Raw genomic sequence first — 27,744 nt, 5'->3', positions numbered from 1 at the left:
AGTACAATTTCAGAGCATAAAATCCAATTTTCCTTGACTAGTTTCCTTTTTAACTTCATATATGGTTTTACTACTATTCAGACACTCGAAGTGTATAAAGACAGGATAATGTGATATTTTTATTTTTTAATCCCAAACTAAAATACAGCAAAAAATAAGAAAAGCCTCTAAATTGTTAAAGATACTATTTTTTTTCTGGGTCTATAATTTAAATCACATTTTAAGTAACTTCAACATTCCAATAATGACTTCTGGTTTTATTCCAAAGCCATACAGGCACATAGTTTTGGCCTCCAAAGTGGACCCTTAAATCTGTGTCTGTATTCCTTGTGCTTTGTAGCCAGGTCTTTAGTTATATCATCTCCCCTCATCTTCTACTCTTCAGATATTAATCACATGTCAAGTTAAGGAAAAAAAAATATTCATAATCACTCATATCATCCCAGAGCAGTAAACAATCATCTCATACATGTTAATGCTTTGTCACATTTAAACCTGAAAAGCTGCAGCAAAATGAATTTTAGCATTTGAACTAGAGAATTACATTGAATAAACTGAACTAGTATATTTTTAGGTTATCTAACCCATATTTTAAAGTTGCTCACACTCATCCTGCAATTTTTATTTCCTATCTGAATTCCTCTTACTGTTAACACACATCTCTGAAATATTTGGCAGTTAGGATAATCACCCATTATTTATCCTTATCTAAAAATATAAAAGATATCTCTCTGGCTTATAGGCTGACCTTATGAAGCTTACAGTCATCTTTGTTCTTTTCCATCAAATTTATGATCTTTCCTGAACCCAAAATCAGATGCATTAATCAAAATGCAGTTAAGGCAGCAGTGGGCAAGGAGAGGCTATCACATCCCCAGTCTATGCCATAGTGCTCTGTTAACATGCAGCTGTGAGTAGCACAACTTCCAAACATATATTTTAATTATTCATTCAGACTCTAGACTGAGAGGTGCAGCTGATTACAGGGTGCTTATATCAAAATGGGATTAAGGATTTTAAGCAAAGTAGGAGAATTCTTGGCACTTTACCTGGATCAGGTGCAGAAGTGTTTCCTGCAGCTGCATCTTCGTCATTGAGCTGCTGTTGACCACGGATGGCTCTGGGGTTTGCAGTGGCAGGAGAAGGCTGGCTGAGCTAGCAGCAGGTTCTTGGTTTGCTGCTGCTAACCGCCCACTTTCATTGGCTTTTGGTGGAGCAGGTGTGGACTGAGTGAACACCATTGGGGACATCAACAAGGTAGGAGTCACAGTGGCAGGAATGCGCTGAGGTGAGATTACCTGTCCATATAAAAAGAAAGTCATCAACTAAACCTATCTACTTAATTCTATGGGAATAAAGATGATGTAATCTGCAGACTGACTGGCAGCAGGTACAGAGACTGCTGGAGATCAGTACAGTTATATGAAACTCCAGCTCCGAACCACCTATGATTTATTTCCAGATTAAAAGGTCTTCCATCCAATCTGAGATTGCACAGTGGATTCAAGTGTGATTAAGTCTGATAGGCAAATGATCTTAGGACAAGAGCATTTTATTACCAAAATCAGACTACTATTAAATATCAGCACTCTTATGGAATGCAGCTGTAAAGTCTTCTACATAGAGAGAGTAAATCACTATGTTTAATCTTTGACAATATACTTACATGCAAATATCACTATTAAAGACTAATCTTTGTACCTAATACTAGAAAGTATTTTCCAATTATAACTTTCAAATTACATTATAAATATATATATGTCTAAATATTTTTTTCTTCTCTTTCTACTTAAGGAGAAGGGAAGGAAAACAGATTAAGTGATTTATCTAAAGAGCCACAGTGAGCTGGTGGCACTGTCAGAAACAGAACCAACTCCTAACCAATACAGAGTTGACAAAATCCTAAAGGCCCTCCAAGAGAAGGAAAACCTTGATGCTGCAGTAGTTCTGCAAGTTCCTTCAGTATTACGTCCATGCCAACCTGGAAAGATATGTGTCAAAAAATTTTTACTTTTAAATTTCAGAATGCATCTTGGAACTGTAAAAGATGTAGGACTAGCAAATACTATCAGATATAATATTACAGAAACACCATTCTGTAATGTTGTATCAGATACAACATTACAGAAAGTTTATTCACGCAGTTTGCGGACATTAGAGCTCTCTCCGGGTAATTCTAGTAATAAATCTTAATCCTAATCAGCCATCTCCTTTGTATTTAAGTATCTGACCTTTTTTTTCAAAGAACGGAACATAAAAAGTAATTGATACAAGCTCACCAAAGCTCCTCTCTTTTGGACTGGATCATGATCTATTGCTACTGTATGAAGGTGAAAGGCTAGTGAATCACTCCACTCTGTCCTGGCTTACATTTCAATTTTGAAGAAAAATTAAAATTAAGAAAATAAAACTGAGGTTTATCTCCTAGGTATGCAAAACAGTGTAGTTTAATATTGAAGAACACTCATATTTTTGTAGCTTGTCTTACTGCTAATTATGATTGTTCTACCCAAGAAGATTTCTGAACAAATTTAGTTAGACTACACTACAAAGAGAAATAGAAAGAAATGAGGAGGACTGAGATCTCATGCTGTTTTATGCAAAATTTAAGGAACGAAAAGACTAATGGTCAGGAAAGACTCATGGATATGCATGGAAAAGCCTCATGGAAAGCATGAATATGTACCTAATGCAAAAATCCCCCAGATCATGTTTTAGGTTTACTGGTTTTGTTTCTCAAACAGAGTACTACCTAAAAACAAAACTCCTGACCTACAGCTTTTTTTCTACCCCATGGCATGTAATCATTAGGTCTGTGTTACAAGCTCCTGAATGAGTTAAGGTATTCCCAACTCACTGCAGGTTTGCTTCAAACAGTAAGGTAGTGCATGTGTTTGTGCACCTATGCTTGAAAACCAATGTTCGTTTTAGAAGAAAAACAATGTTAGTCCAAAGTGACATTCCTCTGTGGAGCGAGACCTTCAGACTGTGCACAGATATTCTCCCGTGAGAAGAGTGTTCTCCTGCCTGTGGAAGACTGACTACCTCCAGACACTTAATGCAATGCTTCTGCGCTACTCATCCATGCAGCTGAAGTAACTTCTCCTTAATTTACCTCAAGCAAAACTGGCAGGGTTTGCTTAAACCAGATGACTCTTCCTAATGTGATTTAAAGAATGCATATACAAACTGCTCTCCAAGGGCAGGAACATCCAGCAAAGGGATGGTGGTGAGCAGCTGGAGGAGATAAACTGTCCCACTAATATAGCTGAATCTATGACACACTATGTCAAAGACCTAGATGACATGTCCTTTGAAATCAAAAGACATTTCTCTCTAGAGTCCAAGACAAATAAACAAAACCTGAGACAAACTGTGCTCCTTATAATATACAGTTACTACTATCAAACATGTATACACGTTGTGGTTTAAAAGACATATGAAAAATAATTTGTTTTCTCTGCATAGAAATAGCTTTTTGGTAGGACTTGCCAAGCATATGGAAACTGTGGCATAAGCAATATTGCCATCTACTGGTGACACAGCTAATATCTACAGGTTACTGCAAAACTTAAAATATTTGTGTCAGAAGAACAGAAAATACATGTATCATTTTTTCAGTGCATAGCATTTGTTTCTGTATGCAAACATTAAAATGTATTTTTTGCTAACAGTTTGTGCTCAAAGCTTCTGCCATTTAACAAACTTTTACATAAACAACATGGGTTTTTTTAAAACATAAAGGCAAATTTTCATTTTAGAATTAGTTCAGATCACCTTCAGTCACTGGTACAACCGACACCCACCAGAAAATGGGATGCTGATCTTGGCATTACTCGTGCAATTCCTATAGCACCATGCTTTTTCTGAAAGCACTTAAAATGCTCTGTAAAGACATTAATAGCCTTTGGGTCAATCTTTTAGCTTTCAGTAATTTCTCAGAAGTCATAACAGCCGTTCCAAAATGCTGTTGATCAACTTCTTTCCCACGGAATCTAACCTGAGCTGCTCGTTCATCCAGCCTCTACTGAATTACCTCCAGTTTTATCAGGTCAACACTTAAATCTCTGAGTCACTAATAAGAGAGTAGGAGTCTACTGTCAGTTGTGCAGCAATGAAGAACAATGAAAAATGTGCAAAATAATAATTGCAGCATATAATATTCCTTCTCTGAAGCACAAATGCTCACTAAGATATCTGTTTGATATTCTGCGTGGCTGCTGGCAGCTAGATGACATGATAGCTGGCAAATTCACAGAACACCATGAACTAAGGAATGCATTGGATCTCCTGTAATGCAAACTGGCACCCTCTGTTGCTTCCTACGCGTGCAGAATCCACGTGCATCAAGTGCTCCTCTGGAACATCAGCACTCGGTGGGTGCTGTGGGCCTCTAACTGTTTTTAGCGGCATTACTTAAAACTGAAAACATTTAATCTAAGAATGGTTCAGGAACTTTAAAGACAGTTACTATTAAAATAAAGCTGGCTACTATACTAACGTTGCTTTGTCTTTCAAGTTTAATTCAGAATTTTTCAATTGATATTTAACTACAGAATCATAAATTAATTTTCAAAATAAGTTTAATATACCTATATGCATTCCTCCTGTGCATGTTTACAATCTCATGCTGAAACTGCAGTCAGGACAACTGAGAGGTAGTGGTGTGATTCTCACACCAAAAATACTAGGTTCCATGCACATATTCAGAAGATATAACACTATGTACAAAATATATTCTTGATGGAAAATGCTCCAAGAAATGAGAAAAATGGGCTGCAAGATAAGCGGCCTTCTGAAGAAAAGATAAATTTGTGTCAAGGTTATTGTAAGCACTTTTAAAACCATAATTCTGATTAACATAAACACTTAAGCATGCATGTATCTATAATCAGGATAACTCATGCCTAACAATAAGCATATGCTTAAAAGCCCACTGCAGATTAATGCTTTTTTATTGCATCTTAAGCACATGTTACTCACTGTCCACATAAGGAATACTTCACAGAATAGGGCTGGCACCAGACCAGACTGAATGCTTCCAAGTATTATTCTTCAGCTTTTGCTTTTTTTCTTCTTTTTTTTTTTTATTTTCTTTTTTTTTTGGTAACTGGTCTCTTCCTTTCCATGTGGGAGATCACAGTTCTTACACCATATGGAGATGCAGCAGAAGCCAGTTTAAACTTGGACTTGTAATGTGTCAATTGTGGAAAAGATTATTGCTTTCATTCTCTTGGTGCTGCTGATGGATTTAGGGTGTTCCTTTAATACGATTTTTCCAACAACAGACACTGTCCAGATACCTCTCTATTCCTGTCAGACTTTTTAGAATTTGCTTTTTCTGAATGCCGAATTATAGTAGAAGAGGCAATACTAACAGATAAATAATTACAGAGAACAAACCTTTTGCTGCATTTGTTGTCAGAATCTGCTTTGATCAATTTTGCATGAGCATGTGCAGATATATTTGTGCCAATTCAATTTCACTCAAATGTCTGTCTGCAGGCATGGCAGCACTTAAAGCCTCTGGTCTACAGCGAGGATGATATTATAAAAAGATTAACATTGGTTTTAAAAGTTGTTTCAAATTTTTATCTTCCAATTTTTTTCAAAAGTAGGTATATTTCTTGTGGCTAATTCATGGCATTCTACAGGAATACAGACTCATTCCTTCATTTTTAGCCTCCCCCCTTTTTCTTTTTTGGCAATCTGCTGCATGTGAAAGAGGCTATTCCTTCCAGATTGCAGAGCTTTAGGTGTCCTAAACAATAATTAGTCATACTTTCATTATCATTTTTAGTCTATGTATTAAATCTCATAGGCAATACTAAATGTGTCAGAAGAATTGCATCTAATACTGTTTTGACAGCAGCTGTAGCGGTGTCAGTCCATGAAGCCCCTCCTAGGCAGCCTAATCTACTTAGGTCTGCTCACAGCCATGCAAAGTGAGACTGAGAGTCTCCTTAGTTGCTTTTTTTTTTTTTTAAAGGCATACTTGCAGCAATAATCACAGTGAATGAGACTTGTTCCAGTGAAGATTTTTCTCTTCTCACAAGGTACTGTTCTGTTAGTACTCAAGAAGAAAAATTATTGAAATTGCATTATGTCAGACCTCAGTAATTCCCTTTCCATATTGCAAATAATGCTGACATCACTTTCTTTTTCAATTATACACAAATAAAATCATTAGCCATATCGGCATCTAAATTTGAAAAATATATCAGCGTATTTACCATTTTTTATATATGCATACTGATTCATAATACATAGCCTGGCACTTGCCTCATTTCACTTTTACCTTCAAAGAAGGAATGTCTTAGTCTCCATGCTACCAGTGCATTTCTTTCATTTATAGCAGGCAAGTTCTGTTCCCAGTGAAAACAGAAGTAAATTTTTGTGACCTGGATCCTCTCTTTTATTCATTAGCACTCCACTGGAAAGTCAGATTATCATCTGTAAGCAACTGATCCTGAAGAATTTCAATGAATAATCCCCCCCAAACTCTTTTCCACAGATTCAAAGTCATGCTGCTTTAATTAAAAGAATAAAAATAATGATGGCTATTTGCTATATCAAATTCATCTTCCTCTGACCTCTCACAGAATTAGAAATCTTGACCTGTCACAGTGTTAGTGACAGATGTGGCCCTTAATTGTTAAATGAGTTTTTCAGCCTCTTCACGTGTAGGATAACTTCCTAGAATAAGGAGGATTCTTGGAGTACACGGAAGTATTCTGTAGTCTTTCATTCAGGTTTTTAAGAAGCTGCAATAGAAAAGCAGCTTTTGAACTTTATATTGAAAAGGTGAATGCTTTTTCATTTGGATAAATAGCTTCTTGACTACAATACATCAGTCTCCAGTACAGCACAAGTCTTGTGGACAGTCTCTCCACAATAAAGGAAGTTAAAAGGGGCTTAGATGCATCCCCAAACACGATGTTTAAAGACGTTCAAGTGTAGAAGTTCCTACAGAAAATGAAGTTGTTAACAAAGACAGTAGTTGTCCAGGATGGGACATTTAGCAATTGCATACAATGCTTTTCTGATGAACAGAAAAATGCGTCCATGAGAGAGACACAGTCTCTTGGCATCTCCTGAATTTTTTAAGATACCAATCTTACTTTTAGGGTCACAATCACCAGAATTAAGGGTTTTGGGTTTTTTTGAAGGAATTCAGGTGCAAGGCCTTTTTTTCAAAATAACACATAGCAAATTAAAAAATAGCTAATGAATAGCTAGAAGTAACCATTACAGTATAAAATGGTAATTGATATACAAATACTTCAGAAAACTGCTGTTTGAAAATAAGTGACCTTTTAAGCACCTTTAGCAACTGGCATACAGAGGAATGTATACCTGCGCAGAGAAAGCTATGACTAATTTTGTAAGAAAAATTATTAAACCCAAAATATTACACTCAGTAACCATCAATTACACACAACAGCATGAGACCAAGTATAGCAACTGAAAACTAGGTGACTATTCAAAGTGCTTCTGGAAGAACTCAAGACTGCAGTATTTTTGGTCATTATTGATGTGCAAGAGATGTAGCCTTCAGTATTTACAATATCACAGCTTGGTAAATCAGAAGTTATTTGATGTTAAATTATCACCTGCAAAATGAATGATGTGCAACATGTGGTAAGACAGTAACAAGAATACACAGGCCAAAATGAAACACAGACTAACTTTACGATACACTTGTTTGAAAGATTACTAGTTTTTTATTTACTTAATTATGAAATGTTGAAGTTTCCCATTTACCTGAAAGAGGGCGCTCTGCTTTTCCGTACCCGGTGCCTTTTCTATCCAGGAATCCAGTGGCTTCAGCGTATTGGTATTCTGAGCAACAACAGGAAACTTAGCTGCCAAGGTTGGTCTGCTGGATACATGCAACTGTTGTTCTTGTTGCACTATCTGGAGTTTTTTCAATAACTCTTGAGGTGAAATCACCCCAGAATTGGCTGCTTGATTGCCAGAGAGAGAAAGTGGCTGTCTAGGAAGTTTGGATTGTTCTTTACTAAGTGTCTGAGACTCTAAAGTCTGGCCTGGTAGGGAACCATTGAAATATACCAAAGGTGGCTGGCTCAGATTATTTACTGTTGCTGGTGCTCCAACAGCAGGAGTCCGGCTGAACACAGAAGCTGTCGAGTTCACAGATCCTGTTGCACCGGGGTCCATTTTAGTCACTGACCCTGACTGACTCTGTAATTTCTGTAATAAGCTCTGAGTACCAGCAGTATCTTGAACTACATGAGATGTTGTGATACCATGAGATGTCACAGGTTGGAAGAGTCCTGTGAAAGTCTCACCCACAGGATGGATACTGCCATTTTCACAGAGTCGGTTCTCAGGAAACTCAGCAAGCGGATGAAGGTCTGTCCCACGCACCATAAGCTTCTGAATGGCAGGGCAAAGCTGTTTCTCTGCAGAAGGCGAATGCCTGCTAGGTTCTTCGTAGGACAGTGAACGTACCACACCCTGCCTAACAGGAAGATTCTCTTGATGTTGTTTATTAAGTGGTTCTGAGACATCTGGCTTTTCTTGTTTTCCAAACAGTGCTGTCAAAGACAAGTGCTGTGGTTCAGGATCCACGTTCTGTGAGGGAACAAAGGAAAAAAGTAAACGTAGTTCCCTCACGCATAAGTTACATTAAGTGGCGACAACATTTAGTCTGCAGCATTCAAGGAAAAGCTGAGAAAACTGCTATGCTCTTTTCTCCCAAGAGGATTTTTAATAGTTTTGTCACATAGGAAGGGCAAGAAGAGAGTTGTCAAGCTGCTAATGTGGGAGAAAATCAGTGAATCTGAGAGATAGCAGTGGCTTCACTTTAAATACCATGAAAGAGCATCTTCCCTTTCAGCCATCAGTACAATATTAGTAAAAGACATAGATCTCCCCATGTATGAAGTAGAGCCATTCTTGTGCATCTTCCTGTCAGAGCTGAATTCAGCTTTTAGGATTTTGCAATGTGATTTAGCTTGAAGATATATCGAGAGACTTTTCTTTATTTAGATTAACTCAATTCACCTAAAAAAACCCCAAAAACACAAGAACTGTGGTCCAGCAATTGACTAGACCAGCTTGTGATCAAAGCAGCATCTGCAATTTGAAAGACTAGTATTTCTTCACTGTATCAGGATAGTATGCCTGTAATTTACATGCTTCCACACCGTATGGTGGGGGTTAGGGAGCTTTTTATAAAACAGATTAATTTTGCATTAAAATCATTCCTTACAGTGGCTCCACCTCAAATTCTTGCACTGACCTTCCAACTCAAATAAAAATTCCTACATGGTTACTCGATTGCAGCAGCACTAGTCAGAAAACACACAGAACATTTTACCTTGCTTTGCTGAGATATTCGTTGATGCTGATTTTCACTAGGCTTCACTGGAATTGGCTTGATTAGGTTGGGGTTGTTATAGATTGCAGAGGAACTGGTTATTTGTTTTGGCTCTGAACAGGTCTTACACTGCAACAGAAAATAAGTATTTTTTAGTAAGTATGACAATCTTTTACCTCAGTTCTCCGCTACAGTAAAATACAGACATAGCCAGGTATTCAGTAATCAAAAATACTAGTTACAGTACTGATTATGAAATATAATGCTATTGAAAGAACTATAATAACTGCAACCTAATTTTCTAAAACCACAAAGCATGTGTAAAAATAAATCTTGATTCCAAGATTTCCCAAGTATGAGGCTTCCCTCTAATTTAAATCTCAGTTCTATTTCTTATCTTCTGCTTTTCCCACACTTGAAAAACATAATTTTTAAAAAGCACCTTAGAAACCAAGCAACAGACATGCTTTTCCTGCATCAGTAGGCAGCTAGAAGTAGTTTAGATACATGAATGTGCCCATAAAGAACATTTAAAATGGTTTTTGTTAAAAACTGGAATTACAACTCAAACTCTTTTATATAAATATCCCACATTGTGGGAAATTTGAGGATGCATATATCCGCACAGAAAAATAACTAAAAATTTAATCAATTTGTAGAATCAGTATGTTTTCTTATTAAATATGACAGGATTAATAACCATATTTATAAAAAGATGGGCAGAGACAGACGACTAAAAATGATCAGGGACATGGAATATCTGACATGAAGAGAGAGGGCATGATTTAATTCAGAAAAAATGCACAAAAAATGCTGCATGAAAGAAATACTAAACGGACTAGGAAAAGGTGAATAAGATAGTCTTACTTACATTGTACAAAAAATAAGAATATAGTCAATGAAACTACAAAAAGCATTTGGTATACAAGGAATGCTATTGTCAGTACAAAAGAAAACAGTATACTGGAAGTCATTGTTGCTTGATACAATTAAAACCAAGGAACTGGAAAGATTTTTTTAAAGAATTATCTAACAAAAAGATAATCCTATCTAACAAGAATATTTATAGTTAATTACCTGAATTTGATTGGCTCTTAATTTTATGCTGCAGGACTAATGGTTGGGTAAGGAATGATGCATTTTGGTTTCTCTTTCTTTCCTCCAAAGAGACCAGTCTTGTGCATTACTGGGGACAGAACTCTGGACTGGACAAACTGCCATACAGACACATAGCAGAACCACTGCTGTGTGATTATGAAAATGTCAGTGTCCTTTCCAGAACTTTCTGAGACAAACTCCTTAGGATGCAAATGTGTTAGGTGAGAAAAAAAACCCTCACTCTTAAATATACAAAACTGATCATTTAATCAGTTTGTGACATCTACTGTAACAGTAAACAAAGACACACTGGTTTCAGGGCTGGTTAGTAAAACAGAACTTGAGTTCTCAAGGAGACTTGAGGGGCTATAGGAGGTACTCAATGCCTTCCGTGCAACATTTGTCCTCAGGAATCTCAGGCCCCTGAGGCTGGTGGGAAAGTCTGGAGTGATGAAGACTTACCCTCAGTAGGGGAGGATCAGGTTAGGTGGCATGTAAGCAAAGTGGACATACACAAGTCCATCGGACCTGATGGGATACAACTCACAAGAGCTGGGAGAGGTGCCTCTCTCATTGTGAAACCACTCTTTATTTTTGAAAGGTAATGGCAACTGGGGGAGGTTCCCAAGGACTGGAAGAAACCAGTTAGCAGTATTATCTTCAAGAAGGGCAAGGAGGAGGATGTGGGGAACTTCAAGACAGTTTGCCCCACCTCAATCCCTGGAAAGGTGATGAAACAAATGGCTTTCTACGGGAAGCCATTTCTGAACATATTAAGGACAAGAAAGTGATTGGGAATAGCCAGCATGGATTTACAAAGGGAAGATCATGCTTAATCAACCCTATAGCCTTTTACAGTGAGATGACTGGCTCAGTGGATGATGGGAGAGCAGTGGGTTTTGTTTACCTTGACTTTTACAAAGCTTTTGACACTGTCTCCTGTAATATCCTCAAAGACAAACTGATGAAATGCTGGTTAGGTAAATGAACAGTGAGGTGGATAGAAAACTGTCTGATCTGCTAGACTCAAAATATTGTTGGCATGAACTCCAACTAGAGACCAGTCACTAGTGGTGTACCCCAGGGTTTGACATTGGGGTCAATACTGTTTAACATCTTTCATTAATGACCTGAACGATGGGGCAGAGCAGGTTTGCAGACAATATAAAACAGGGATGTGCAGTTAAAAGACAAGATGCTTGTGCTGCCATTCAGAGGGACCTTGAGAGGCTGGAAAAATGGGCTGACAGGAACATGAATTTCAGCAAATGGAAGCTGAAGAATAACCCCATGCAGTACAGGTTGGTGCTGACTGACTGAAAAGCAGTTTTGCAGAAGTGGACCTGGGTGGACGAGAAGCTGAATACGTACTGGCAACATGCCCTTGTGGCAAAAGAAGGCCAACAGCATCCTGGATTGCATTAGGCAGAGCATTGCCTGCTGATCAAGGGAGGTGATCCTTCACCTCTACTGAGCACTGCTGAGACCACTGGTTAGACCCCTCTACTGAGTACTGCAGTGCTACGTCCAGTTCTGGCCTTCCCACCACAAGAAAGACGCAGACACACATAAGTGAGTTCACTGAAAGTCTATGAAGTTGATTTAAGCACCTGTCAAGCAAGGAGAGGCTTAATGTCCAGAAGAAGGGTAATATCAATGTGTATAATACCTGATGGGAAGATGTAAAGACAACTGAGCTAGACTCTTCTCAGTGGTGCCCAGTGAAGAAAAGAGGCAAAAGGCAAAAACCAGAATATACAAAATATTGTTTAAACTTAAGAAAACCTTTTTTACTTTAAGAATGTTTGAATACTGGAAAAGGTAGCCCAGAGAGGTTTTGAAGTCTCTGGCCATGGAGATGTTTAAAACCTGATTTAACATGGCCCTGAGCAACCCAGTTTAGCTGATACTCTGTAAACAGGGAGGTTGGACTTGACTATCTCCAGAGGTCCCTTCCAGTCTCAATGATTTTGACAGTCTCTGCTGAAAAATCATCTTGTGGGTGTTCGGACAGTCAAGGACTTCTGCAATGAACTTCTGAAAACACGATCTTGTGAAGTAGAAGTCTAGTTCCACTCATGTATCTGGCTTTCTTCTGTTGTATGACAATTTTTGGTTCAAATGTTACTCTTTGAGCAATCATGCCATAGGGTGGTTAGCTATTCAGTTTGAAGAAAGAACAAGCACCTATCTCTTGTTTCCTGCTATACCCCTACTACATAAAGCGAGAAACTTCCTCAAGCACTAGATTGGAAAAAACAAGAAGAAAAAAAGTACTGACTTTGCCAGTAATGCAGAGCTTCACAGCAAAATGGAATGTCAGTTAAATATAAAACCACACAGCAAGTGCCTCATGGCTAATCTGAGTATGCCACATTCAACATGTAAATATATTTAAACTCAGCTACACTCTTTGCCCTCTCTAGGAAGAAAAAAAGGAAAGAAATAATTTTACTAGAATGTGGTATCTCATTCACCCAGACCCTTGCTACCCATCTCACAGTGCAGCGCAAGTTCGATGACTAAAGATGTCCCAAAATTCAAATAAAGAGCTAAGTTGAATGACTATTCATAGTAAGCAAAACAGTTTTCTTTTAAAGTTGGTCCATACTTATCTCCCTTCTCTATGATTCAAAGCCTGATTAATGGAAGCACTTGACAGAAATCTACACTTAATTGAAGTTTCAGTTTTGCTAAGCAATTCATATTTAAAATAGTCATGAATGGATTGCTATGAAAAAACAGTGTAGAAGACAAGCCTACAACACTAACATAACAACTAAAACTTTTACATTAAGGAAAAGTTTCCTTTCCATTTATTAGCTCTGAGTTAAATTTATCAATGCACTGCTCAAACAAACAGTTTTCTTCAGTTCTTCCAAGCTTACCCGTTGTTATCCTTGAATTTGAGTAACTTAATTTTTTGTTGTTTTCTACAAGCTTTTTCTCATCATTTCCAGGTAGTTCACATGGACTCTCACCAATGTCCTAGTATGGAGCCTTCTGTAATCTCATCAACTTTTTAAGAATTTTAAATACACTAGGACAAATGACTGAATTATTCTTAAATCACTTTCCCACCAGTTTCTGACTGGCAACTTGTGTTGCCTCTCATTAATTTAATGACAGTTAAGCATCTTACCTAATTAATTATCAGAGGAAAGTTTTTTCATAGTCTAAATATTGCTTCTTGTAGCCCCTATTTGATCTATACCAAGACAAGTGAAGATAATTTTCTTTTTTAGATTGGACAGATCCTACATGATACTACATAGGCCAAAACCACATTTCAGTAAGATTTTTTTTCTCCTAAACTGCTCTCTTTCTAATGATGCTGCCTTTTCTTCAATATACCTCCTTCTTATTGCTATTTTTCAGTATAGCTTTTTGGACAAAAAAACATGTAAGTATGTATTTCAACTTTTTTCTTTAACATGATGGATAACATATTCTTGTATATTTCACAATGGGTTCTGCAGAATTTAAATAATACCCTTATTTCGCTAGGGTATTTTAATAGGCTGAATTCTTCAGAAGCCATGAGTACCTTAGATTCCACTGCCATACTCTGCATGATCACAGAACTAAGCATACAAAAATGAGGTGAGAAGCAGTAGAGTTTAACAGAGTTATCAGTATACGAGCATTCTTCAGACTAAATTTCTCAGCAAAATGAACAGCAGTATACACAAAGGCCTATAGCGAATGACACTGACATGACTTGGTGTCATTCCCATGGTTTGATAACGTGACTAGCAGGCTGGTATCAGAGAAGTATGCTGAAGAGAAAAAAAAGCCTGTGATGGTTTCAAAGAAATCTGTAACTATTGGATCTCAGAATATAAGGTCATTTTGGCAGATGGGTAGCATGGCCTTGCTGATGAGTAAGTTAGGAGCACAAGCATGACATTTTAAGCAACTGTCAGGTGGACAGCTAAAGAAGATATCAGATGCCATCATCATCAAACAGCAAAAAGCAGCATGAAAGAAATGTCACTGTGCTCTTTAGTGATAGAACGACAAGAGTACTCATCAGCTACAACATTTGACGATTACTACATCTTGCTTCACAGGTCTGTCCTTTAGTCATGTGTCTTGTTCAAAGCTATGCTCCTAAAAGAGATGCATAAGAAATCAAAAGGTTCTAAGATCAAGTCAAAGAAAGGCTAAGCAACACTGGAAAAAAAGTAGACATATGTGGTGAATGTCAATCAAAAAGAACAAGACCATCACTGAGAGTGTTTTAGGCAAGTTTGGTGTAGTCAGAGACATCTGAGGCAAATAACTGCTCTATGTTGTGAGATTTCATACTCTACCTGTACAACATGAAGCTGAATGGGACATTGTCAAAGAAAACAGACAATGGACAAGCATGGTAGCTCAGTATTGCAGTTCTCCTGAAGCAAATACCATGTCACATTCCAATCTCATGCCTGACTGAGACACGTGAGCTGCAAAGACCTGTCAAGTACAAGAAGATGATGCTAGAAGGTCTGATACAACAAAAGAAGGTCAGCCAAGAGCTGAAGGAACTTGGAAGAGCTTTGTAGATAGATGTCTACGCTCTATGCTGTAAAGCAGCCACAAGATGACATCAATGAACAGTCACATGAAGGTATACAAGGTGCTCAGCAGAAAAGAGGAACTAAGGGGGTCAAGAACTGTCTCAAAGAAGAGCACTAGCAGCAAGGATTTCCAGACAGACCCCTGCTTAAGTGAGACATACAGAATGAATTCAGACTGTTTAAGAATAGTAGCGTAGACTGCATTATCCAGGCTGAGTATGGCACAGTGCCCTCAGGAGAGCTAGGCCTTTTGGATCCTACTATCAAGTCTTTCACACAGTTAGCAAATCAAAAGCTAAGGCACCTTAAAACTTAGAAACTGTATTCCTGTTTGGGCAAGGCAGTACCATTGGAACATTTTGCTGAAGGTCAGTGAAGCAGTCAAAGGACAGAAATAGGAGTCCAGAGGCCATGCCTGCTCACTACCAGAAATTACGTTCTTATCGAATGGTTGTGTGCCCTTGGTAATGAAGAAGAAAGCTTCGGTTATTTTGGACACATCAACCAGACAAAGGACATCCACCTAACCTGACCTTTAATAGATCAAAGATGGTGTAGTAAATGGATAGATGCTGTAAAAGAACTGTGCAGCACAGAGCTAAAACCAGAGCTTGCCTTGTAGTACAAGACAAGGCACAGTGGTTAAAGGGAAAGACATTGTGTCACGCTTCATTCTGTACCCTAGCAGCAATTCAATTGTTTATCTCCCTAACTATCATGAAGCCAGCTAATATCACTTCTTCTCACCAGAGATCAAGAGAAGGCAAGTGTGCAAGAAGTACATTTTTCAAAAAATACGTCAGTGGTTTAGCAGCTTAGAGCTACATTAATAAAAAAAAAGGAGGGGGAGGCTATGTATTTTATTTTACATGTAACCTCTAAATCTGTAACTTAATTTGGGAATAAGATATACCCTTTGAAGTTAGTTACACTCTTTAAAAAAAATAAATCTCATCATAACTTAAAAATTGACCAAAATTCCTTAGATGCTTTGAAAATTCATGTTCTTATCCTACAACTTCCAACATTTTAAAACACCCTCTTCTCCAAAACCACACAAAACTCACAAAGGGGAACAACATATTTCATAACTGATTTCAGCACATCAGCATTCTAGGTCATAAGACATACACTGCCAAGGAAGTAGATGTCATAAAGCAGCCAAAAAGATGATGCTCTGAAACATATTGACATTAAATACAAAAATGGTTGTCATTGCATTTATCACACCCTTCTTAATTTTATATTACTAACAAAAAACCCCCACAAATCCAGTTCTTAAGAGGTCAGATATTCCTAGTACTCATGTTCCAGATGAAGAGGAAGTTTTCATGTTATTTCCTTAGCAACCCCTTAAATACAGAAAGATTAAAGATGAAGCAAGAGGCAAATTTGCAAAAGATCTTATCTGCAGGAAAAAAATTCAAAACACTTATTTAAACAACAGATCTTCTAGAATTTCCTCTCCTTTGTCTTGATTTTCTTGTGTGCTAATGTAGAAACGGAAGGTAACTTTTTTTAGATTTATTACCTCCTTCTCATAGAACCTGAAGACAGCCTAATATTTTTCCAGTTTTCCATTTACAGTATTTTTAAGGTAGTTTAATGAAAACTGCTTAAACATTTCACATAATCTCTAATCACACTCTTTTATGCCAAGACTAGATACTGATTCAGTATTAAAACACAGAAAAGATACCAGGTTTCGGAGGTGTTTGTCCACTATAATACATTAAATCCCTATTACAGAAAATACGAAGGTCCTAAGCTTCAAAAGAGGCTATACCACAACAAAAAGGGCTGCATTTCACCATAACTCAAACAGTTTGCTATTATCTTTCTGAGGATCTTATTAGTACCCACATTTCAGAAAAATCACTTTTTCTCTCGTTAAATTGCTTATGTTTAATATATATATATTTCTAGACTCAGAACACTTATGAGCTTTATTATTTCATGACAACACATATGAAATACAGGGAACAGCAGTAGGAACCTGCAGGCTCTGTAACAATTTGTAGCATATATATGAATAGTTAAAATTATTAGATTTTTATTCCCCAAAGTAAAACGTTTTTGATTGCTCAATAATAGAGAACATTATTAGTCCATTAGTTAGTACTTTATTTAGAAGCCTCAGAAGACCAAAGCAGCACATGGGCTGAAATCATACTACATTTCAACCTTTTCATTTCCTTCCATTAGTGTTTGAAAGTAGCTAAGAATCACAATTAAAAGCAGTAACTTCACTGTTAAAGGTCTTCTTTGAAGGAAGTTATTTGTACAAACCACAGAAACTATTAGCAAGTTTGAATACTTCACCCAGAAAGAGGACACAACTACCAGGTGCTACTCAATAAGCAATAAGCACAGGACCTCTAAGGGTCAATATGAAAGTCAATTTATACTTGTTCCTACCTCCTACCATTCAACAAATAATCAATCATATACGTGTTCGCCTTTCAGAAGTTTTTAGTGACGGCATTCATTTATTTTGAATCTTTAGCAAATCCTGACAAAACTTTTTACCAGCCACTTTACACAAAATGAGAGAGCACTCTGTCCCAAATCAGTTTCACTTTGAGCAAAACTATTTAAAAAAACCCAAAAACCTTTTATGTTTTAAAATGTAAAGTGTGAGCAAGCTGGCATCATAGTATTGCCAAAAAGAACTGTCCCCGTTTTATAGACAGCAAGTCTCACCTTGGTATACTCATCTTTGGCCTTAGTAAGCATCCGTAAGATATCCACTTCTTTGTTATTGGCAGAATTCATGATCATTGGGGACACTCCTGTTCCCGTGCCCTGCTGTGCTTTGAATTGTTCCTGCTGAGTTAGGCTGAAAGTTGGGGGTGAGAGGAGAATATACAAGACAAAAAACAGATAAAATATAGAAAGTTTAACCAGAACTACTTTACAATAATTAATCAAAACTTAAATATTTTCATTTTTCTCCATCTACGTTAAAACATGTGTAAAAAAATCTCTATTAAAAGTCCTACATTAAAACATAATTTGATCAGGTGTGAGATTAATTTTCTCCAACCTTGAATACACTAGGCCATAGTCTAGAATTTCTGTAACTCAGTCACAATTTCTATACTCAGAAAGAGCAGGGAATTTATAGTGTTATTCAGTTCTGCTGGTGGTGGAGGATGGCAAACACACACAAATCAGTCATTAACTACCAGCAAATGACCAATTTCCTGCCCCAGCTGTTTTATTATTATTGTAGAATGCTGAGAATGAAAACACACAGCCAATTGGCTGAGCGACAGGGCATTTTTTATCTATATGAAACACTGCTATTATAAACCACTACACGTGGTTTACAATTGCACGAATCCTCTGAAAACTAGTTTTTATCGTAGAAAATTAGCAGTTTGAGAGTACCTAATCACCACCAACTGAAACTTGAGCTAGTTAACTAAAATTAGCTGTCAAAACCCTGGGATTCCTAGGGTTCATTTCTTATTTCTGTAAATTCATCCCCATCAATTATTTCTTGGGTCACAACTGACTCATTTTAGAGCTGTAGGATATACAGCAAAAGCAACAAAACCCCCTAAACAAACCCCCACCGTTGTCACAGTCTGTGTTTCACAATGTTTTGTCACTGCAAAATGAAAAGCAGCAGGTATTACTTTAAAAAGAGATGTAGAGGAAACATGACTACCTTTCCATCCAGCATTTTATAATAAATCCTATCTGGAACATAGTGGTAGAAGAGTTAAAGCACTTTGCTATGGATCGAGATGTGCAAGGAAAAGCCTTGTTTGGACTTTTACTGCAGGGCACATAAATGGGCTTTTTGGGCACTTGGTAACTTTGGCAATCAAACCTGATGTCACTTCCTCAGCATGCTTCTGGCTACAGAAGCTGTTAAGCCTGGGACAGATGACCTGAAAAGGAGAGATTCAAGGTCTGACAGTGCCTTTGCATTGCGCTCTGTTAGTACCTAATGCCGTCAGTTTGACTGTATCTGCCTCCCATGGATTTTCGTGGGATGACAAAGACCTAGCTCTATGTCACCCCTCCTCCTGTCCCTTCAAATATTTGTGACACAATGATATGTCCAACACTATATATCACAGGCAACCAGTATATCCAGTCTCTGCCTGTTGCTATTGGGCCCCTTCACTATATCCTTCACATTATAGCTCTAAAAAACTTAGATTGCTGATGTTGATAAAATCTGTGAGATTTCAGCTCCTTCCTCCTTCAAACAAATATGAAAACTTGAAGAATATAGTCATAAGAAAGGGATCATTGCAAACAAGCCCATCATTAGGCCAAGCAGAAGAGCGAGCCTTGTCTATCCTGGACACATGAAGAAAGCAATGACAGTGAAAAAACTACCCATGACATTGTAAGATTAAAATACAGCTGAGAATACAGTTCTGTTTGAAATTTTAATCTCCAACTTGATTGCAAAATTAGAGATTGTATAACATGTATAAAATAATATTATGTACATGAAAGTAATGAATTCAAAGCTAATTAAAGTCTTTCTTTATCTTCTGAAAACAGAGCAAATTTTGTACATATTGCTAAGAAATGAGGAAGCAGGAATTCAGCCATGATGTAGAAACAGGATAAAAACCACAGAAACTGTATTATTACAGTATGCCTTCATGATAGCCCACACTTCCACTGATATAAGGAAAAAAGGTAACAGCAACATGAAAAAAGAAAATCCCCTCAAACTGAAAAATATATTAAAACCCCAAAGAATACATTCTTCAAAACAGATCTCTGAGTCATCAGGAAACAAATCAGATGAACTGTTATGCTCTGATGTAGCTGGAAAGCTGCATAACAAATTATGAAAAAGTATTGCAATACAGTGACTTATTCCCGATTATACAAAATGCAGGCGTGACAACTTTACTTGCAACAAAGTCTATAAATATAGGTTTACAGTATAAAGATATGACCATCCTAGTAATATAATGTGCATGTATGTACAGAAATACATACATAAAAAAAGCACAAAAAGTCTTGTTTACCCATCACTTACTTTTTCATGAGCTCTGCAATTCTTTGGCATTCTTCCTTATCATAAAACCAAATCCCATATATGGACACTGTAAATGCACATCAAACACAAACTATGAGCATCTTCTCAAACAGCAATTCTACCTGGTAGATATTTAAAAGTGACCTGTACAGGAATTTTAAGATTTATTTCTGTGTTATGTTTTCCCCACCTATAAACATAAGAATGACACCTCAGATCCTCCAAAATCGAAAAAGATCAAAGGCATATCTCTAAAGGATGTAAATTACAAGCTCTTGAACCTTCAACAAAGGCACAGGTATTTGATCCTTTTCTTCAGAACACTAAACCAGAAGTTTTTTCTTCAAAACCTCTTCCTCTGTCATTTTTTTCAGTTGTCATATCATATCCATTAGACTCCAGTGGTTAGTATACTGCAGGTAGTGTTGCACACATATGGAAGCAAGCAAGATCTGTTTAGTTTTCAACAACATTCAGGTCCATCTTATATATCATCAAAGTTGTTAGAGTAGTATGAACGCACCTCTGCCTCCCTGTAGATTTCCTGTAATGTTGCCCATTATTTTCACCACCAAAGAAGTAGTTATCTGTAGCCAACCCCAGGATTAGAAAATCTATATCTAAGTTCAGACCTCCACTAAAGTAGATGCCTGCAGCTTTGCCCAGCAACAACAGATTTTAAATTTACTAGTAGTTCAAGAGTCTCAAATGTACACACTGCTAATGCAACCATCATGATGGTAATAGCCATAATGGAACTGTAGTTAGTGCAGGTTCTACAATCATCATAAACAGAGAGCATTTTACGCTCACCATGTTATATAGCTCTGGTAAAACAGCCTGGGAATACATCTACAGCATGGTCTCAAAACAATCTGTCCACATTTGTCAGGGTAACTGTCCTAGTTTTAACCTCAGGCACAAATCTGCTGTGAGAAGGGAGAAGCACTGAAAGGCTTAACACGGATCTTCCCATCTCTGTCATTGCAACCTTGTGTAACATCCATGTTCCCTTCACATGACATGTAGCAAATAGGTAGCCAATGTGTTCCTTCCCCCTTACCTCTCCCACCATACTGCAGGGCAGGAGTTTTCCCTTAATCTTACTAAGAAACGGCAATTCCTAAGATGTCTTCAAATTTAGTAGGGGCTAGAGTTTATTTCAAAGGGGCATAAATGGATTGAGTACCTGTTTAAAAACTATTGCAACACTAATCATGATCATGGATATTTCCTTATATTAGCAGAATGCAAAAGCAATCACTTCTTCAATTCCACAGAACCAAAACCATGCTATATGAAGTGTAAGTAGGCTTTGTTAATGTTTGGAAAGAAAACAAACGTACAGCTGTTTGTAAGACATAAGTGTAATACTTATCTCCATTCCTCCCCAAATTTTCAGTCATGTGTTGTCTTCTATATAGCTAAAAATGGTTCAGCTATTTAATACAGCATACTGGTAAAAAGCCTAAAAAACCCCCAAAACCAACCGCCATCCTGTATACATACAATAAATAACTTTTAAAATATGTACAGTCCTTTTTATGATTAACTTTTGAAAAGTGTGATGATGATTTCTATCCTTAAAAAAGACAACATAATATGCACCAGTGGTTCTACAAAAGTGCAACATAAGAGCTGATCTGAACTGCAGAAATAATCTCTGGTTTGTAACATAGATATTAATATTAAAATATGCATTTAAAATAGACATTAATATTCTAACACGTTCCAGTAAGTATCCATTAATAAACTACAAACCTGTAGAAAAGTGTGTAAAAGATTCACAGGGTTTCAAAACACTGACCTATTATGCAAAACTACACAGCCTTCTGACAAACACATGTGAAAACTTGTTGTTTGTATTACAAGCAACCCTATATTCTTCAATGCAACAACACAGCAAGCAGACTGAAAACAAGTCCAATTTGTTTTAATCAAGATTCTTCTTTGTTAGAAAAGAATCTCCAGTGCAGAAGAGTATTGATGAAACTTTGGTCATCTGCTTCATCCTCTCAATTTTTTATGTCTGCCACAGCTGGTGGCAATCACCAATATGCAAGACAGGTTGAACAGCTTCACCTTTTGGCCACTTGATCAAACACGTCATAGACTATTTATGAATATCTAATAAATTTGAAAGCTGACAGTTCCATGGAAATACTGCAGTGCTTCTGGCCATCAAAAACTGAAAGACTGGAATCGAGCTAGTTTACCTCAACTCAGTGACAACCCAAGTAAACTGTCTGATTACCAGTATAAAAGACCATTTCAGATTTTACAGAACTACAACCAATATTTTGAAATGCAATTCAAACAAATGCACATCCACGTCAGACCACAGAATAAGGATACTAATTACTGCCTGTCCCACCAAACCACCACCCAACAATATATCACATTTTAACTGAAACTTTAAGTCAGGATTTGCAGATCCAGAGACCTTTAGACTAGATGTTAGCCGAGCTTCAAACCTACCCACCCACACTTAGTTTCACACCTCAGTTAAATGGTACTTTCAACCCAGACTAGGAAGCACAGCTGAAAGCAAGCTAAAACCAAAACACAACATCCTCTGAGCTTACAGCTCACCCCTTCAGTAGAGAAATCTTTCAGAAGTGGACAGTCCTCCTCTTCTTCCTTCCACACTTCTTTCATTTGTTCTGGACATATGGGAACACTTCAGAAAAACACTGAGAAACAATCACAGAGCCATTCCATTTGTTGTGGCACAATGTACTCTGAGCTCTTTCATGCATGGGAGAATGGTGTACCAGTGAGAAGGCAGTAACTTGGTGGAAATCTGAGGTACTTGGTATCCAAATTACACTAATGTATGTTTTCATACTGGGTGCTCATCCTGAGTAACCATGGCGTAAATTCATACTACAGTAGTATATTCTGCTAATCTACATTTAAGGAAACAAAAATGTAAACAATAGTGGTAAAAATGTGTATTAATGGCCATCTTTTTGATTAATGATGAACACAAATTGGCAAAATTTTTTATGTGTATGACAAAACATAAAAACCCAGGACCAGCAAAAGAACCTAAGAAGATTACAAACTGTAACTGTCAGGCTAAGAACCTGGCATGCTCTCCACTAATATAAACTAAATACACATACAATACAAACTTCCCTACAAGCTTTCTACCAGCATGCAAACACTGCATGTCTTATCAGGACTAATCTAAACAGATTACTTTTATCTGCCTTCCATCTCTGTCAGACTGTTTGATAAAAAGGAAATCCCGATCCAAGTATCATCTGTAGAGTGGTTAATTTCACTAAAATATTCACATGTTAAAAATGAATCATGAAACAGCAGAGGCAAAACTGAATCACTAAACATCAGAGGCACAAAGCAAATTCTTCTACTGCTGCACAAAAGAGGAAATATTAAGTCACTTTTAGGCCCAGCTTCAGCTACAAAGTTATCCAAGAAGAGATTATTGTAAGAAACATAAAAACAAAAAACAAATCAAAGTATCTTCTGCTAACCAGGTGAGCCAGTTACATGAAAAACAGCTAACAAAAGCCCAATAAGGAGAGCTTTTATACTGACAAGACAGTACACATCTATTCATCTACTTTCAATAGTTCCAAAGTAATTTACTAAAAGAAATTAAATTTAGTAATGAATTGATCACATTAAAGAAAAAAGGCACCAAAGTTATGATGTTAACAAGATTACACAAAACTAAAAGGATATAATGCAGCTATCAAATCAACGAGATAGAATTAATATTGAATGGGAATAAGCTAAATAAATTACTTAAATCATCTAATTGAAATTATTAAATATTAAGGGATATCAGTCTTTAGGATTTTTAGAATTTGAAAAAGGTAGGGTTACGCATAAATCAAAACTGAAAAATTTTGACAAAATCTGTGAAGCTCCTTTAAAATAGCTCAGTGATTGCATTTCAGGAAGTATACTATTTAAGTTTTAATGGCAACATCAGAGCCAATTTTACAGCTTCCGGCTTACAATTTTCATTTTTTGGCTATGGACTTCTCCTGTCCTCACAAACACTAGAGCACTCAACACTATTTATAAGCAGAAGCTGACAGCTGCTATCTACCAGAATTATACATGACAATTTCTAACCTCTCAAAATCTGAAACATTTATTTATTTATTATGATGATGAAGAATTTCCTATCAACTTTCATAGTTCATGCTAAGTATCCTACTAAAAAGGAAAGCATTTTTCTAGGATTATTTATTTTACTCTTCATTTGTCTAGCTTCAACTTCCAGCTGTTAGGCTTTTATCTTCTGGATAGACATTTCCATTATCAAAGTTTTGGTTTCAGTGAACCTGCAACATATTATTTTTAAGCTATTGCTCCACAGACTGCATACAGTATTTAAGCTTGGTAAAAAGAAACACAGAAATATCATAACTACTGACTAGAGACTCCCCTCTACCTAGAAACTGTTTTACACTTGCTGGTAGTAATAATAAATAAATAAATTATTCTTCAACTTTCATGTTTTATTCTTTATATGCTTCTTAAGGTACTTTATTGCCTATGTATGGCCTAGACTCTTGCTCCTGAATATGTAAATCCACACTTGGCTATATTAAAAAGCAGTTCCTCTAATATATCTTACAAGGTAGCCAGACACCTTTATGCTGGTCATCTGTTCTCTTTGCTGTCTAACATTCACGTAATTCAGCAAACTATCCATGCATGCATTTCTTTTTCTAGTACTTTTTAGAATATTGCAGCTTCCATTTTGCAGGACCTACTGAAAAAAGAACCAAAGTAGCTTATATCAACAATAATATTTTTCAGTCCATGAGGTCTTAACTTAAAACATGAATTAAAGCATGTCGTGTTAATTTTGTGCTCTTCTACTCCAATGCAAATGTGATCTCTTTGTCCATGATACCGTCTTGACAATTATGATGCAAGTATATGATGTTCCTTCCACTTTGCTCAGGCTCAAGTAGTGAAGGAGACTTGCCTGTTGAAGCTCTACATCCTGCTCTGCAGCATGAAGCAAGAGAGGACTGCAACAAAGGAAAGAAGATATAAAAAAACCTACAGCTAAGGCAGCTGCACGCTATCTTGGAAAGCTGAATTCTGTCTCTGACGCTGCCCCAGAGATATTATGCAACGATACGCAAGTTGTGAAATGTCATCTTAAGTGGCTGTCACTGATGGTGTATGTTTCATTTCCCAGCATTTGATTTGAGGTCCTAGACCTGGGTGTAAGATTTGAGTGCATGACCTGCAAAAACACCAGCTACTTATAATCACAGTCGAAGTCTGTAAGAAACGGTTTTGAACATACGAATGCTAAATATATTAGGCCTGAGTAATTTAAAGTCAGACACCCAACATTTAATTGATCTCTGCAATTACAACTACTCTGTCCTAGGATCCCAATTTGTAAAGTGGGAAGAATAATACTTCTAATCTGAGCAAGGTACAACAGTTCATCTTATGAGTTATCAGCTATTATACTGATTAGTATCACGGAAAACAAGAAAAAAAGCAATTAATAGTTCTGTCCCTAGTGTGGAACTTCAGTGATATATAACAAAGCAAGAGACCCACATACCAGTAATAAGGAGAAAACAGAATACTGAGTGGCTGCTCTTTACTTGAATGCCATTCAGACTATTTGATAACGGAAGCAAACTCCTCATTGCAAAAGAAGATGATCACATAATTTAAAATTCCATAAGCAAAAAAGAGATTGCACAAGCAGCCTTCATTTTGGTATTTGCTAGTTTAGGACCCTTAAAAGTTCTTTTAGTTTTCCACAGCCTTAAAATTCTTTCAAACACAACATTTTGCTTAGCTATTTAGGTATTTAAAAACAAAACACTAGAAAAAAAATTCATTTTCATCCTATTCTATCATATTGACAGTGATGTGGCTCGTTAACAGGACTGGAAGTTTTAGGTCTCTAGCTTCTCTACATTGTGTAAAGCAGCACAATATAAAATAGATACAAACCAAACATATTTGATTCTAAATAATGGAAATTCAGCTTGGATATATCCTATTATTTCTGGAAGTTCTTAGAGGGGAACCAAAATTTTTATGATGTCCCAGGCACAAAAATGCCAAGAAACAGAAGCAAGGTAAGAGTTTTTCAAACAACAAAACCCTATATTTTGATATGAGCTTAACTTAAATTCCTAAAAAGCTGCTGAAAAAAACCAATCTGTTAAATCATCAGCCACTTGTTCTTCATTTAAAGGTTGATAAAGCTCCTGATCCACTTACTTGGGGAAGTTTTACTACAGACAGGGAAAAGGATGACTTGGTATTCCCATTATTTCAAATGTTTAAAACATTATATATGAACAAACAGGAAAAAAAGCCAGTTATTAAAGGGAAAAGAATCCTGCTCAAAGACATCTTAATGCAAACTGATGATCACACACAGAAAGCGAAAAAGCTGTCTTTCAGCTTGACCAGTCAAATTCAAGCGAGGAACTTGTTCAAGCAACTTTCTTAAAAAAAATCCACCCAAAAATAACAAGAAAATATACAAAAACCCCAACAAAATGCAAAAGCCCCTCAAAACCCCTTTCCCCAAAAGCAGATGGTTTGAGAGTGGGAAATGATTGGCAACACTAGTGAAGTAAAGAATAAATTCCTCACCACCATCTGTTTAATTGTGCCTAGAACTATGCCTTAAAAATCAACACAAGAAACAATAATTTGTTAATAGGATAGACCCTGAAATATCCCTGCCGTCTTCTAACACTCATGAAAGCTGGGTGACCAATTTGCAGACTTCCAGGTAGAGCCAGCAAATATTTCTGATTTCATGAGGCAAAAAAGGGACAACTTGGGGATGGTGGATTTTTTATTAAATCATGTCTGTGGCTCTACCGTGGTAGCCTGACTTGAGGCAGATTTTTAATCAAAATTTATCAGAAATTCTTTATTTTAAAAAACATCAACTTGGTAGCAGATATAAACAAGATTGGCTCACTGGAATGCCCCTTAGCCTGGAAGCTAAAATTATGTTAGTACTGTAGGGAACTTCAAAGCCCATTGATGTATTTATTTCCATAAAGCTCAGCAGATGTAAGAGTCCATCAGCAGGTTCTTTACTTTTTGGAAAAGAGCCCAAAGGCAAACTGAATTTGCAAGATTTCCCTTAAAATTGCATTCTGTTGATGCTACAAGAAATTTTTAGTCACGACACAGGAATAGCATCTATGTTATGATCCATCTGGCTTAGTGCATTTATTTCCCTGCCCCCCACCACTGGTTTTCCAGTCACATCCCCTACCATTGCATCATCAGTTCCAAATAATTTTTAAATCATGATGGCGCGTGACACTGAAATTAAGGCAGGAAGTCTGTAGATGCCAGACTATAAATTTCATAAATAACAAGTTGTTCTTAATAAATCCTTTATTGTTCTTATTTATAAGTTGTTCTTAAATTACAATTGGTTCTCATTACTATTTCACAATAGATTTCTGAAACGTCCACATTAGACTGGAGCTCCACTGCCTTTTGTAATGGAAAGAATTAAACAGTCTCACATAAGGAGTGTAAAAGCTAAGTGAAGAGGTATTAAGAAAAACAAATGGTGGGTGAAAGTACTGTTCCATTTTTGATATAAGAAGAATGATAGACACTGTTTTTAGAAACGTAAGTGAAGAAGTCTGCAGCAAGGCTGAAAACTAAATCCAAATATCCTGAGTCAACAAAAGCATCCTTTCCAT

The 27,744-nt window shown here is 36.8% G+C and overlaps 1 protein-coding gene across 2 annotated transcripts in view; it reads right to left on the bottom strand.

The window, feature by feature from the left end:
• Nucleotides 1-27,744, bottom strand: part of DCP1B (decapping mRNA 1B) — a 47,220-nt gene that overhangs the window by 1,708 nt on the left and 17,768 nt on the right. For both annotated transcript variants that reach the window (XM_074826114.1, XM_074826115.1), the window contains 5 exons: nt 20,030-20,096; nt 17,713-17,848; nt 9,347-9,475; nt 7,765-8,598; nt 1,050-1,298 (listed from right to left, as the gene is read on the bottom strand). In XM_074826114.1, coding sequence (XP_074682215.1) covers nt 1,050-1,298; nt 7,765-8,598; nt 9,347-9,475; nt 17,713-17,848; nt 20,030-20,096 — 1,415 coding nt within the window. The remainder of the gene's footprint in view (nt 1-1,049; nt 1,299-7,764; nt 8,599-9,346; nt 9,476-17,712; nt 17,849-20,029; nt 20,097-27,744) is intronic.

The sequence above is a fragment of the Strix aluco genome, chromosome 5, assembly GCF_031877795.1.
Source record: "Strix aluco isolate bStrAlu1 chromosome 5, bStrAlu1.hap1, whole genome shotgun sequence".
NCBI classification, from domain to species: domain Eukaryota; kingdom Metazoa; phylum Chordata; class Aves; order Strigiformes; family Strigidae; genus Strix; species Strix aluco.
Note: the sequence above shows the minus strand (reverse complement) of the source record. Positions and strands in the feature narration are given on the sequence as shown.